Source organism: Carcharodon carcharias, chromosome 19 (assembly GCF_017639515.1).
Source record: "Carcharodon carcharias isolate sCarCar2 chromosome 19, sCarCar2.pri, whole genome shotgun sequence".
Classification (NCBI taxonomy): Eukaryota; Metazoa; Chordata; class Chondrichthyes; order Lamniformes; family Lamnidae; genus Carcharodon; species Carcharodon carcharias.
Window position 1 is genome coordinate 13,098,349 of NC_054485.1, and position 15,767 is coordinate 13,114,115.

General features: G+C 41.1%; 1 protein-coding gene across 8 annotated transcripts in view; it reads left to right on the plus strand.

The window, feature by feature from the left end:
* The window catches only part of si:ch211-15d5.11 (nuclear receptor coactivator 7), an 85,850-nt gene that overhangs the window by 52,726 nt on the left and 17,357 nt on the right, over positions 1 to 15,767 (plus strand). For all 8 annotated transcript variants that reach the window (XM_041212766.1, XM_041212762.1, XM_041212764.1 and 5 more), the window contains one exon: positions 4,917 to 5,085. In XM_041212766.1, the coding sequence (XP_041068700.1) occupies positions 4,917 to 5,085 (169 nt within the window). The remainder of the gene's footprint in view (positions 1 to 4,916; positions 5,086 to 15,767) is intronic.

Consider the following 15,767-nt stretch of genomic DNA (forward strand, 5'->3'; position numbering starts at 1 on the left):
ATGTTCCAGGTTGCTCGGCAAGCTTCCCCCAGTGGTCAGGGACTCTCCAACTAGGTGCTTTTTTTGAGGCTTCCAAATCCACACCAGCACACAAAAATAGTGTGAGGAAGGAAATTCAAATTTCCTATGGTCCTGACAATGGGGACCCTGATTTCAGAAGAGGTGTGTGTGTGGGTTTTCCACCCAAGGCCTTCCTGAGCCACCATTAGTCCACGCGAAAATGGCACTGGGCCAGGAAGGCATAGGAAAATTGATTTTCCAGCTAATAAAAAACTATGTTCAGTGTTGTGCAACAGGAGATGAAAATCTGACCCATTGTTTCAATGTGATTCACTTCTCCACACCTTTCAAATCGACACCAGGAGATAATATTTCATATTAATTTCCCCCACCTAAAGCCCATTTTTGACCTTCACTCTAACAGCATTGAACAGGTCGGTGAACCACTTTTGTGGACCCTTATCAGAATCTTTCTAATTCAGATTTGTCACAGTATCCTGCAGGAAAGAGATGATATCTATATTTTAAATGTTTCCAACAGGGCTGAAGGTTTTAAGCACCTACCCAGTTGGTGGGGGGGAAGCAATAGTTTACTCTGATAATGTGTTGCTTACACACTGAGCGACTTCTTTACCAAGAGTAGCTGCCCTCCAGTTTGAATATATTGAGTCCTTGTTTGTTTTGAGTATCAGGTTAACCTTTGTTTTATAATAGCTGTTAACTCTCCTTTCTTAATTTCACACTGTCCTACATCCTGAAAATATTATGGGCCAGAATTTTCAGGACTGGCCAGCAGCTCTCCAGTCATACCAGGAACAGTGCTGCAGTGGCCAGAAGAGGCACTGCAGCTAGCTGCCTGGAACTAAGTGCTGGGAACCGGAGCAGGGGTTGGGGGGTTGTGGGTTGGGATGGGTAAGGAAGGCCTGAATGGTCACGAGGTGGGGGGGGGGGGGGGGCGATTGGGCTTTTGGGTGATAGATCGGGTGGGGGAGACGGAGGTCCGGAGGTCACTGGGCCCTAAGGAAATGGTGCCCCCAGTCAGAAAGGGGCTTCTAATGGAGGCCCCCCCCCACCCAACTTCCCACCCGAGGTCGAATTGGGGTCCTCCCCACCCACGATCTATCATCTGCTCGCCAGCCTAAAAAGTGAGGCTGGGTGGGAGAAGGCCCTTAAGTGGCCATTAAGCTTCCCTTCTGAAGCCCTGCCCATCCCATTGCAAAATCGGGAGCAAGCTAGGGTGCATGGGATCCTGGAGGGAATCTCCTCGATGCAATTTCACACTTACCCCCCACCACCAGGATAGGAGCATAAAATTCTCGTCATGAAATTTAATGCTGTTTCCATCATTACCAGGTATTATTTTTCAATTGTTAAAGCAAATTTTTCAATTGAGAACCAAGCTGAATACAGAAGGTCCAGAGGGACGTGAAAAAGCAAATACAAGAAGCAAAGAGAGATTACAAAAAAAGACTGGCAGCTAACATAAAAGAAAATCCCAAAATATTCTATTAGCGCATCAATAGTAAAAAGGTGGTAAAAGGAGGAGTAGGGCCGATTAGTGGCAAAAAGGAGATTTACACATAGAGACAAGGGACTTGGCTGAGGTGTTAAATGAATACTTTGCATCTGTCTTTACCTACGAGGCAGATGCTGCCTAGGCCATGGTGACAGAGGAGGAAACTCAGTCACTAGAAGGGTTTAAAATTGACAAGGAGAAAGTAGTGGATAAGATGTCAGTACTTAAAGTTGTTAAGGCACCGGGACCAAATGAGATGCATCCAAGAATATTGAAGGAACTAAGAGTGGAAATTGCAGAGGCACTGGCAATAACCTTTCAATGTTCCCTGGACTCAGGGGAGGTTCTGGAGGACTGGAGAATTGTAAACATTATGCCTTTAGTCAAAAAAGATTGTAAAGATCTGCCCTGCAATTACAGACCAGTCAATTTAACTTTGGTGGTGGGGAAACTTCTAGAAACAATTATTCGGGATAGAATTAATAGTCACATGGAAAAAGGTGGATTGATTCAGAAGAGTCAGCATGGATTTGTTAAAGGAAAATCATGTCTAAGTAACTTGCTGGAGTTTTTGGAAGAGATAACAGAGATGGTTGATGAGGGCAAGGCCATTGGTGTGGTGTATATGGACTTCCAAAAGGTATTTGATACAGTGCCACACAACAGACTTGTGAGGAAAGTAATACATCATGGAATAAAAGGGACAGTAGCAACATGGATACAAAATTGGCTGAGGGATAGGAAACAGAGTAATTGTTAATGGGTATTTTTCGTGCTGGAAGAAGGTTTGTAGTGAAGTTCTCCAGGGGTTGGTATTGAGACCCTTGCTGATCTAAATAAATGATCTAGATCTTGGTGTGGAGGGGACAATTTCAAAGTTTGCGAATGACACAAAGCTTGAGAGAATAGTAAACTGTGAGGACAGTGTAGAACTTCAAAAGGACATTGACACATTGGTGGAATGGGCAGATGAAGTTCAATGTGGAGAAGCGTGAGGTGATACACTTTGGTACAAAGAACATGGAGAGACAGTATAAAATAAAGGTACCATTCTAAAGGGTGTGCAGGAACAGAGAGACCTGAGTGTATGTATACACAAGTCATTAAAGGTGGCAGGACAGGTAGAGAGAGCTGTTTCTAAAGCACACAGGCTCCATTAATAAGGGCATATAGTACAAGAGCAGGAAGGTTATGATGAACTTATATAAGACCTCAGCTGGAGTATTGTGTACAGTTCTGGGCATCACACTATAGGAAGGATGTGAACACAATGGAGAGAGTACAGATGATGTTTTTGAGAATGGTTCTAGGGATGAAACACTTCAGTTATAAGGAAAGATTGCAGAAGTTGGGACTGTTTTCCTTGGAGAAAAGAAGGCTAAGAGGAGATTTGATAGAAGTTTTCAAAATCATGAGGGATCTGGACAGAGTAGATAGGGAGAAACTGTTCCCACTCGTAAACAGATTGAGAACCAGAGGGCACTTTTAAAGTGTTTTGCAAAATAAACAAATGCGAGGTGAGAAAAAACTTTTTCGCACAGCGTGTAGTTAGGGTTTGGAATGCACTGCCTGGAAGCCTGGTGGAAGCAGGTTCAATTGAGGCATTCAAGGGGCCATTGAATGAACATTTAAATTGAAATAATGTGTAGGGTAACGGGGAAAAGGCAGGAGATTGGCACTAAGTTAAAATGCTCAGAGAGCTGGTACAGACATGATGGGCCAAATGGTCTCCTACACTGTAACAATTCTGTGATTCTGTAAGTGAGGGAATTTTTAAACTATTGGGCACTATGGACAGTTTTGTAATATTACCACCATTCAATTCAAGCCAAACTACTATACCTAGGTTGTTGAAATTCAGTTATACTTTTGTTTGAAAAATTGCTTCTTTTTTAAGTACACTTTATATTCTACATTACAACAATGACTACACTGCAAAAGTACTTAATTAGCTGTATGCGCTTTTGGATGCCCTGAAGTTGTGAAAGTTGCTACATAAATGTTCTTTCTTTACTTATACATAAGAGCACAAGGTATTGTGAATGAGGAAGTCCATTCAGCCCATCTAAGTGTATCCATTGCAGTATCTAATTGTTTCTTAAACGACTTAAGGATCTTTGCCTCTGCTACTTACCTGGTGGTCTATAGCAAACATTAATCACTGTGTGAAATATTTCACGATACATTACATTTTAGTAGCTTGAAGCTTTGTCCCTGCATCATACTCTCACAACTTAATTTAAGGTAATATCTGGACTTTTAAATGAAGAGTCAGCACATTATTACATCCTGTTCTATCTCCCGGTGTTCTCATTGTTTAGAATTGTATTTATATCTTTCCTGTGGCCTCTTTGTTAATATCTTATATTTTATTGCTAACTTTCTGTTTTCCTTTCCTGAAGGCAGTCACTGATGCTGGGGTACAGGTCTATAGATGCTGTCTGCCCTCCTGTACTTTACCCAACGGCCATTTTTCAGGTGTGAACGCAGGCAGTAAATTAGTGACAAGCAACCTGATGCATGGCAGATGATTCTAATTTTATTCTCATCAGACATCCTCATACAAACACATGCATCTTTGGAAGCGATATTGAATAGCAACTAGGAACTGTTTCTTTCCCAATTGCCCAAAGCTATTGATTACAAATTCTGGGTGAAAACTGACAACTGTTTAAAATAAAAACAAAAATACTTGGAAAAACTCAGCAGGTCTGAATATACGGACTCGAAACGTCAACTGTATCCCTCTCCGCAGATGCTGTCAGACCTGCTGAGTTTTTCCCGGTATTTTTGTTTTTGTTCTAGATTTCCAGCATCCACAGTATTTTGCTTTTATCTAACTGTTTAAAATGTTCTCTCTGCCTTCAGTCATGTAAGATTCTGTGCCTCAAATGACCAATTGCTTCAAGAATCTCTTCTTTCATGCAGCAACCAGGAGACGCCACCAATGTCTTTGACTGATAATGTTGTAGAAATTTCATACAAATTCCAACATGCCAGCTACTGCATTTGTTAGATCTGGGCTGGAAGTGGAAAGCAAAAAAGCAAAAGACACAAATATCAGATCACCAAGGTGTCTTCTGTTTACAAAAATTATTGTTTGACCATGCAAATGAAAAGCCCAGCCCATAACAGAAGGTAATTTTGAGTGTGTCAGTGTGATGAGGTTGGTGTTAAAGCTATAACACTGTAATTGCCCCTACTACTTTCCCTTCCGTGATTTCAATGTAATTTATTATAGGTTTATGTTTGTGTTCAAAAGATGTTTGCAAAGGAAGCACAATGTATCAGTAGTCGAGTTACTAAACTCTGTTTCATCTATTTCCCTTCCATCTCTACTTAATTAGTACTAAATTGTATAAGTTAACAAATATTTATAAAATTGGATCTTTCATTGCAGATCTGTATCATTCAAAAGATGACGAAGACAAATTTCGATTGATGTTTTTATGCCTGAAGGTCAGTTTGCCCAACAAAGGGACAAATTTGCTTCAGTTTGGAGTGACCACATCTCAGGATATGAGCCATGATGAGCCTGAAGAATACTGGTTTGCAATGTCCCAGGAAAAGTAAGTTCATAAATGGGAATACATCTCCCTTAACAGAAGTCAAAAACTTGTTGCTTATGCTCTTCCACGCATAACTATCAAATGTTAAATAATAGATTGGTCATGCCAGTTGCGTTCTTTTATGTATGATATAAATAATGTAAATCCTAGCCAGAAATTGCATACTGTATATTTATATCCTGTGAAATTTTTCCGTAATAGTTTAAGGCTGATATAAAGCTTGGAAGGAAAAAGAAGAATCTGCTGATGTATAAAGACGTGATATTTCTGGTGGGGTCATGTGGTGTGATTGACTAGAAGAGCTGGCAGGAAAGTGGAATTAAGGCCACAATCAGATCTGCCATGATCTTATTGAATGATGGAGCAGGCTCAAAGGGCTGAATGGCCTCCTCCTCCTCCTCCTCCTATTTCTTATGTCCTATCTGATGTTTTGATTTGTATCAGTCAGTTGTTGCTTTTTGAATAGTATTTGTTCTCCTGCCCCCAATATTTTCTCTCCCTCCACAGAAATCATCGATTCTCTGTTGATACATAACAGTCCTGCACTTCACTATCTCAATATGTGAGCATTCTGCATGTGTGACTCGTGGTACTCAGTGTTGGCAGAGTGTTTAGCCATAGGGAAGTCATCACAGCTGAGCCCAATCCTTTTCTCATCTGCCATGCATATACTTAATACACAAAACCTTCAGCTGCAGAGCTTCTGGATATTTCTTCTGTCCTGTCACAAAAATAGACCAGGAGTCACCCTTCGGACTTTCCTAGTCTATATGGCTCTGTTAATCACTGTTTGATATGCTGAGCCATTGGGGAACGTGGCAATTGTTCTGTTTGTAAATGGTAAAATAGCTGCCCTGCATGCTTGAGTGGTGCAGACGTATGTCAAAGGGCCCAGTTCTTCCAGTCTCCAGATGGTCATACCCCATGGAAGATGCGCTGGGGAGGACCCCTCACAAGTCCCCACACACTGACCACATGGGAATTGCCCAGTAAGTTTCAACTTCCAGTGGGCAATTACCCTGTGTCTGGAACCCTCTGAAACTCTGAGTTAGAGTTGGAGACATCATATGGTTCCAACTTACTTAGCAGAACAGTTATCCAGGAAAAGTTAGAAGGATTAAAACCAATTCTAACTCCTGAGTAACTGTACTACTGACCCCATCCCGGACTACCTCCCTGGCCACCTGACTACCCCCCTCCAACCCCCTTAACTAACCCTGACCACCCGACTATCCCCCCAACCCCGCCAACTACCCCCCCACCCTGACTACCACCCAACTAGCCCCCACATCCGACTACCCACTTGCCCTCCCTGACTGCCCACCTAGCCAATGATTCACCATAACCGTCAGCCATTTACTTGCCACTCTACCCTCCTCGCCCACCTGCCTGCCACCCCACCCTCTCAACTACTTACCTTACACTTGCCTTCTCTTCATGACTTGTCAAAGTGGCTTTGGTACGGCCACAAAAAGGGGGCAGGGCTTGGCTTCCCCCGACGCTCCTACACTCCAAAGGAAGGACTCCAGGAGCAGATATACTCCACATTTCTCAGGAGGTCTGGTTTGGAAGTCCGGGCAAGAAATAAGCTCTGAAGTAAAGTAGGTAAATAGGAACGGAGTGGCAATCTGACGGTGATTGCCACTCCTCGGAAGATCCTGCCCTTGTTTATGTGGCTAAAATTAGTTCAAGTTTGGACAAAGACACTCGTTTCATCTCTGAGGCCCAGATTCAAGCCCACCCTGGAGTGATTGGGTAAATGTCTGGCGTGTCCCGGTTCCTTTGAAGTGTGGGCCCATCGTACAAAAACACAACTATGACAAATTGGAAGTCTCACTCAGATTCCAGCCCATTGTATAACCTGCCTGATTTTCATCACATTGATTTTGATGGAGTGAAAATCTAACAACATTTTTAGCATGGGCGACCCACGACCACCTATTTCAGTTTCCCAGGGAAAAAAGATTGAGAAATAAAGCATTTTGCCCTTTTTAAGCTTATATTGCAGAGCACTGCTCAAGCTTGATGTAGTCATTTTGATATTGCAAAAGAATTATTAATTATTATAAAAAGCTAAACTTGCACAAAGAACATTTATCTCTGTCCAGCAGTGACCAAGGACACATGTATCAGAAAAGCTTAATGGATAAGTTTTTTATCTAACTTGCCTCCAGTAGATCAAAGTTTACCTTTGTTACCTTGCTGCTGCCTTTATTTTCTTAGCAGTAAATGCGGTCAATTGAGCAATGCAAAGAAAAGCTTAAAAAGGACAATTTTCTCCCCTCCTGAAGGTATCAAACTCTTGTTCTTCATCCAAGTGACCTTTCTTCAGATGTGAGCCCAGATGGTGAGCATAGTGGCAACACTGGTAGACTTTTTTCCTCTCCCAGGGAAACCCAGCTGTAGCACTTAAACCTCTGTCCCAGATGTGACCAGTTAACTCTGAGCAAACCAGGAATTAATCCTGGGACCTTCTTGTTTGCTATAATTTATGCTACGGAAGTCATTCTCAGCAAAAAAATAAATTGCAAAGAAGTAAGAGTAACAAAACTCTGAGTAAAGGTTTGTGTAAATACACGCAGCTAAAACGTTTGATTTGCAATGGTATTTTCATGTCTTTGTTCACTTCAAATTCTATTATATTTGCAGCAGCAGCAACACAATCAAAGTTGTTACCTGAATGTTTGTCAGCAGTATTTCAGCCATATCTGTGATGTCCACTATCAGGCAGAGTTCAGTGGAAAACAAATGCCCTACAACCTTGGCTTAGTTATTTAGATTCCCAGTGCCAGAGGACTACTGTATGTAATGTGATGTCATGCTGTGCGATGTAATCACATTGACAGGTTTATTACACAGGTCCAGCAACTGCATACAATTATGCAGAGAAGCCCATATAAAGACATGCAAAATGGAAATCCAGCTACCAACAATTGTAATATAACATTTTACTCGTATTTTTCTCTCCCTGCTCCCCCTCTTGTCCTCTTCTGAACGTTACCAGGGATGAGGAACTTCAATTATCTGAAGAGACTGGAGAATTGACCTTCTTAAAACAGAGAAGCTTAGGGGAAGATTTGAGGGAGGTGTTCAAAATTATGAAGTGGATACAGGGAAACTGTTTCCAATGGCAGAGGCTAGTAACCAGAGGAGACAGATTCAAGATAATTAGCAAATTAATGCTCTGGCTGAAAGGGTGTGGGAGCAGATTCAGCAGTAACTTACAAAAAGAAATTGGATAAATACTTGAAAAAACACTGCAGGGCTATGGGGAAAAAACAGGGGAGTGGAACAATCCCACAGTAGAACAAGCTGCTGAAGGACATAGTCACAGCCCCATCACTTGTAATCTTTAAGACCCATCTTTAAATTATTACCATTTATAAGTTTTCATTGTCAGGACTACCATCTCAGCAGATCATGTCTGGTTTAGCTAGCGCTAACCATATAAATGTTGTTGAAATACAGGTGTTAGTCTGTGATGCTGTCACAGCTAAAGCAGAAGCAGAATAAATCTATATTTGTGCTGTTCTACTTAAAGAGCATCTCAGTTACAGGGTGCAACTAAAGTATCCTTAAAAAAAAGCTACAATGGCCAAAAATAAATCCCTTTGCATCCTTTTGGCTCTACTTACAGTACAGTAACTCACCAAGACCCATTCAACAGCACTTTCCAAACCATGACCTCAACCACTTAGAAGGACAAGGGCAGCAGACACAGGGAACATCACCCCCTACAACATTCCCTCCAAGTCACACACCATCATGACTTGCAACTATATAGCCTTTCTTTCACTGGTGTTGGGTCAAAATCCTGGATGTCCCTCCCTAACAGGTCTATGAGTGTATGTACACCACGTGGAATATAGCTGTTCAAGAAGACAATGCTCACATTCCATGAACAAATAAAAAACAGGTTAAATTATGGCAAACTTCATATTGTTCTGTATATCATCTGATTTTGTTATTATAATACAATTCAGATCCTGGATAAAGCCTTTTTTTTTGGTCACTCTATAGTTATCCATTGAACTTCTTTGAGGCAGTAACTAAGTTGGTAGATCCCATGACACTATTTGAAGAAGAGCAGGAGAGTTCTCTCTGGTGTCCAGGCCAATCCTCAGCTCAGCTCTCTCTCCTTTCAGGTACCATGCGCTAAGTTGGCATTGGCAGCCTTGGTTATGCTTGGCAAAGTACTGTAGTGATTTGCTGTTGCCTCCTGCATGGTCCGGTTAACCAGGAGACTTTCCCTCACTTATCACCTGCCAAAGGTGTATTGGAACATAAGAAATAGGAACAGGAGTAGACCATTTGACCCTTCGAGTCTCTCCACCATTCAATAAGATCATGGCTGATGATCTTGTGTTTCAATTTCCATATTCCCATCTAAACCCCAATAATTTTTGATTCCCTTGCTTAACAAGAATCTATCTACCTCTGCCTTAAAAATATTCAATGACCTCGCCTCCACCAACTTCTGAGGCAGAGAATTCAAAAATCGCACAACCCTCTGAGAGAAAAAAATTCTCCTCATCTCTGTCCTAAAAGGGCAACCCCTGATTTTATGGAAGGATTCATAGGTTAATAATCAACCTTTTTGGCCATGCTATTAACATACCTTCCAGGGCCAGAACAGGACTTGAACACAGAGGTTCTGGCTCAGAGGTAAGGACGCTACCACTATGCCACAGACTATTTTAAATATGGGCCAGAACATTAGGGATAATTCTCCTGCTCTGTTTTTCGAAAGACTGCCATGGGTTCTTTTGCATTCACCCAAGCAGGCAGATGGGGTTTCATCTGAAAGTCAGCATCTCTGACAGCGCACACACTCAGTTCTACACTGGAGGGTCAGTCTTGATTTTTGTGTTCAACCCTGGAGTGGACTTGAACATGGAATCTTACGACACTAAATTGTTCGATGAGTGCAATTCAATCAATGCATTTTCCTTGAAATTTCAGAACATGTTTGATGAAGTTTTTAATTTGTGTTCGTTGTTTGCATGGATGTTGAACTGCAGCAGAATTCTTAGTAACAGCATTAGTTATGATTGTCAGTCCATGAGTGTTTGTTGTACTGAAATAACATTGCATGTATAACTACCCTTAAAGGGGAAGGGAAGTCGCAGGGGAGTGCTCCTTATTCAAAAAATCCTCTATTCTATACACCAAAATATAAGAAATAAAAAGAAAAAAAACAAAATTCTGGGAATACACTGTAGGCCTGAATTCACTTCTGGCCTGGGCACATCACTAGTGAAACTGGGAAACACTTTTTCACTCAAAGGGTAGTCGGAATCTGGAATGCTCCCAAAAGGCTGTGGATGCTAGGAAAATGGAGGTTTCAAGACTGAGGTTGATAGATTTTTGATGGATAAGGGCATCAGCAGATGTCCAAAGGTGGCTAAACAGAGATGCCAATCTGTTATGATCTAATTCAAAGAAGGAGCAGGCCCAAAGAGCTGAATAGCCTTTTCCTGTTCTTTATATTCCTGGAGTATCTCTGGCACATCTCTAGTGTAACTGCAAATAGGGAGCCAGAAAATGAAGCTGAACCCAGTTCCACTGGGATTTCACCTCATGGAGAAAATGCCTGAAAATTTCACTGAGACAGATGGATCTTTCACCTACACCCAATATGTCAAGGAACTGTTTCTGGGGGAGTTCTCTGACTTCCCTGAGAAATTTCACCCAGTACGCCGTCTGATAGACCCAACAGAATCCATGCCTGCACAGAGCAGCTGTGGGTTGGATTAAGGCTCAGTAAATGCTTTGCCGTTCTTTGTATTCTGACCAATCATCTGACCTGCCACTCATCTTGGTGCAGTTATATCCTTTTTCCTTAAGTTTGAAGCTTTGCTTAGCTTCTTCAGTTAACCACAGATGGTGGGTCGTTCTCCCCCCTGCCCTTAGAATTTTTCTTTATAGTAGGAATATACTTATTCTGAGTATTCTGAAATATCCTCTTAATTGTCTGCCACTGCTTCTCTATTGATCTATCCTCTAGTCTAGTATTGCAGTTCACTTCAACTAGCTCAGCTTTCATGCCCACATAGTTGCCCTTATTTAAGTTTAAAATACTAGTCTTAGGCCCACTCTTCTCCCTTTCAAACTGGATGTAAAATTCAATCATATTGTGGTCACTGCTAACTAAGGGTGCCTTCATTCTGATGTCAGTAATTAACTCTGTCACATTGCACAATATCAAGTCTAATATAACCTGCTCTCTGGTTGGTTCCAGAACATGCTGCTCTAAAAAACTATCTCAAAAGAATTCTATGAGCTCATTTGAGACCTCAGGGATGGTTGCCCTTGCCCTTTTGCAAATAACCCCAGGCCCAGGTAAGAGTCCCATGCTCAGGGTTATGAGCAGTAGCTAACCGAGGAACTAGCAAATTTTCAGTGGTGATGACAGAAGAGCTAGAACTGCGATGGACAACAGCTGCTTATAGGCGGTGGAACCTTTGGGAAGATGACTTGTATTTATTTTGCGCACACACGAGGAAGGCAACAGGAAACCACTTCATATATTATTTTCTCTAGTCATATTGCTTACTGCTCATTGAAGTTGAAAATCAGAGGCTCTTACGAGCAGCTGAAGAGGCAAATGCAGGGCCGCGATGCATGGAGGAATGAGCAGAGTACCTGCCTTTGGGCAGATCACTACCACTACTAGCATTAGAGGCCTACTTTTATCCAAAAAGGAAAATTTTCCCATTTACCTACTCCATCCGATAAGGGCCCCCAGCAACCACGATGGAATGACAGGATGGCAGTCTGATATTCAAAGCCTGCAGCAAAGGCAGATGTTGCTGATGGACCCTTCCAAGTGCGGGCTGGCCGACTGCCCTGGGCCCAACATTTGGAGCATGTTCTGATCCTTTCTGCATGGCTGCACTTAAAACTCATTCAACCACAATTCTAGTACTGGGAAATTGCATGTGCCCCTTTAATAGAACTGAACAAAGGGAGAAGGGGAGAGAAAAAGTACAATTAAAAGCCTCAGAATTTTAACTGGCCTTCTTTGTGAAGAAGACCAAAACCATAAGCCATAATTATAAGAGAAATCTAATAGATCCAATTGTGAATTCAGAGGAAAATTCTTTATCCAGAGAGTAATTAGAATTTGGAACAGATGATCATAAGGTGTAGTTGAGGCAACTGGCAGTGGAAGCTATGTTGGTATGTGAGGGAGAAAGAAATGGACAGTTATGCTGATGGGGTTATATAAAGAGGGGCTTTGAAAATAATAGATGAAAATTTCAAAAACTTCACAAAATTTGGCAAGAATTGCAGCTCATTTTTCCATGTTACTCCTTCCAGTATTTTATGCTGACAAATTTGACCCAAATAGTCACTATTTGCAGGTACAATCTTTAGTAAGATGGTAGCCAACAGGAATCCCCTCCCAAGGAGGGTTTTGGTGCTTTCAGAAACGCTGGTTGCAGCTTGTTCACTTATTGTCTACAATGACATTCATGTCCTTCAGGCGAATCTTGTGAAATAAATGAGGCAAGATAAATCGACAGAATCCTTAGATAAAAGCAAAATACTGCAGATGCTGGAAACCTGAAAGAAAAACTGCTGGAAAAACTCAGCAGGCCTGACAGCATCCGTGGAGAGAAAGAGCCAATGTTTCGAGTCCAGATGACTCTTGAAGTTTTTGCTTTTGTTTGAGAATGGAATCCTTACTCATTTACAAATGCAGTGTGTCCTTAGCAGTTAATAGCACTCACCGATGTCACAATTCAAACAAAAGTCAATGTTTAAAGAAAATAAAAGGCAGAAAAAAACAAAAGAAATCATGATAATGAAAATGGTAATTCTGTCTCACTAATAATTTTAAAATTGGAGCAGATAATGATGTCAGCTGTTCAAACAGACATGGTAATTTGACATTGTGATGAGCAGTTCTGGTTGAGAAAATGCTATTTTTGTTTGTACTTAACTTAATCTGCTGGTACAAATTACACTAAATTAAAACAAACAAATAGCTACATCACATCACTTTCCAGTTACCCAAAACATTTCCCTTTGAAAATATCTGAATTTGAGTGAGTAAATATGAGGTCTGGTTTGGAGCACCAAGAAATCCCAGACATGATCCCCATATATCCAGAGTTAGCTGATCTGGGGGGTCAGGTTGATGGTAGGGATGCTATTGTATATCGGAACTGGGGTGGGGAGCAGAGAGGAATCAGCCAGAATTCATTTATATGGTTATTAATTATATATATTATATATATACATTATTTATTTTCTATTCTTTCATATATTAATTTATTATTATTTACGTTAACTACATAATTCAGTTAAGTAGTGGCGGTGTTCTCATGTGTGAAGCTGCCCTTGTCCTTCTGGGTGGTAGAGGTCACGGGTTTGGAAGCTGCTGTTGAAGGAGCTTTGGTGAATTGCTGCAGGGCATCTTGTATATAGCACATCTGGCTGCCACTGTGCTTCAGTGGTAGAGGGAGTGAATGTTTAAGTTGATGGATGGGTGCTGATCAAATGGACTGTTTTGGCCTGGATGGTGTCAAGCTTCTTGAGTGTTGTGGGAACAGCACTCATCCAGGCAAATGAGGAGTATTCCATCACACTCCTGACTTGCGCCTTGTAGGTGGTGGACTGGCTTTGGGGTCTTCTGGGGCTTGCCAGGGTAGATGCTAACTGGAAGTTGTCCCTGGCTTGGGTGTCTAGAACACAGGGTCACAATTTCAGAATAAGGAGTTGGTCATTTAGGACTGAGTTAAGGAGAAATTTCTTCAATAAAAGGATTGTGAATTTTTGGAAACTACTGTCCAGAGAGCTGTGGATGCTGAGCCATTGAGCATATTCAAGACAGAAATTGACAGATTTTTGGATTAAAGAAAACTGGGAATATGGAAATAGTGTGGGAAGTTGGAATTGAGGTAGAAGAACAGCTTATTGAATCATGGAGCAGGCTCAAAAGTTTGAATGGCCTACCCGCTCCTATTTGTTATGTTCACACATCAGCATCCAGTGACGCTCTGCTGGAAAGTGCATATACGCAATTATCAGATGAATCCAGGATTGGACCTGCATGTGATGCACCAAAGGCTGAATAGCGTGACAATTCTAACAGGCTTGGCTCATGGGTGAAGAATGGTCGCATGGGTGAGGTCCTGAGTCCTGTGGATTATTATCTCAGCAGGAATACTTCAAGAGTGAACACAAGAAAATTGGGGAAATAAATGGGGAGAAAACATTCAGTCACTCTCTGCATGACAGCCAAGTTAAGTCAGGAAAAGTCATTTTATGGCTGATATGCAGTCGTAATGGGAGGGAGGAAACAGCAGCCTGTTGATCAGCAAATACCTGTTCCATAAATGATATGTATCTCTACTATAATTCAGATTGTTGTTGAGAGTGAAGATTAACATCATCTTATCTCTTTCATCTTAATCTGTGTACTTATCTTTAAATGAGTGTGGATGACATCATAAGAATTGCCTTGGAAGAGTGAGCCAAACAAAGCGTAAGTTGCATGACTTAAGTTCAATAAAGATCTGATCATTAACTCAGGTTGCATCAGGGATAGGCTCAGGTTCAAATGTTAACTCCCTCACAGTGACCACCCCAAACCTGTTCCATCCAAGGTTTTTCTGTTGCATCACGTCAAACCAGTTTACACATCACAGACTTTGAAGATCCCAGGGCAACAGCCACTTGCATTTATACTGCACCTTTTAATATTAAAAAAAGTCCCAAGGCCCTTCATGGATAGGAACAAGCAAAACATATGCCAAGCCAGGAAAGAACAAGATAGGCAGGATGACCAAAAGCTTGATGGAAGTGTTTTGAGGTTTTTTTAAAAGGGGAGAGGCAAAAAGGCTGAAGAAGGTAGCATTTGCACTAGAAATGTATGTTCTATTCCTTCTTCCTATAGCTACTCTATTCTGGTTTTCTCCTGCCCTCTCCACAAGGAAGTATCTGTGTGAAAGTGATGTAATAACGTTTAAATGTTCAAGTGAAACCCCTTCATTATTTCAGCAGAAGATAATCAGTTATTGTTTCTACGAAAATATCAGAGGGAAGGATTTGAGACAAATGTGTTCAGTGTCTTTAAATTAGTAACTGCAGCCTAACATATAAATTGGAGCTGGCAACCCTCCTGCTAGTGGCCCTGTCACTAATCCATGTTTGTTTTGTGAATTTGAATGTTTTTGACAGGGATTTAACGAGATAAGGGAACATGAAACATCCCATTTGAATTCTTGCTGCATGTCTTATTTCTTAAATTTTCAGCACGTTTAATCTGCTATTCACCTCTTTTTGAAATTGCAAATTGTGAGATGCAAATGCCTGCACCACATTATGTGTCACAACAGTCTACTATAGTGATTGCTTAATAACTTAATTGAATAGCAGTAATACAACTACTACTCGTTGCCAATACTTACTCCTGTGATCTATTGTTTTAAATTATGTGGCAATTAATATATTTTAACCAAATTGTTTCAGCATGATTTTCATCCAGTTGATGAAAGAATTATAATTAGAGTGGAGGTTTTTTAATTTTCATCCATCCCTTTAACATCATCCCATTTCAGGTAAAATCTTAAAAGATTAAAGATAAAGGAGAGAGACAAATTAATTGCAACTGCAGACTGTTCCACAATAATGGGAAATATTTTTCTGATTGGTGATCTCTGAAAGTAGTC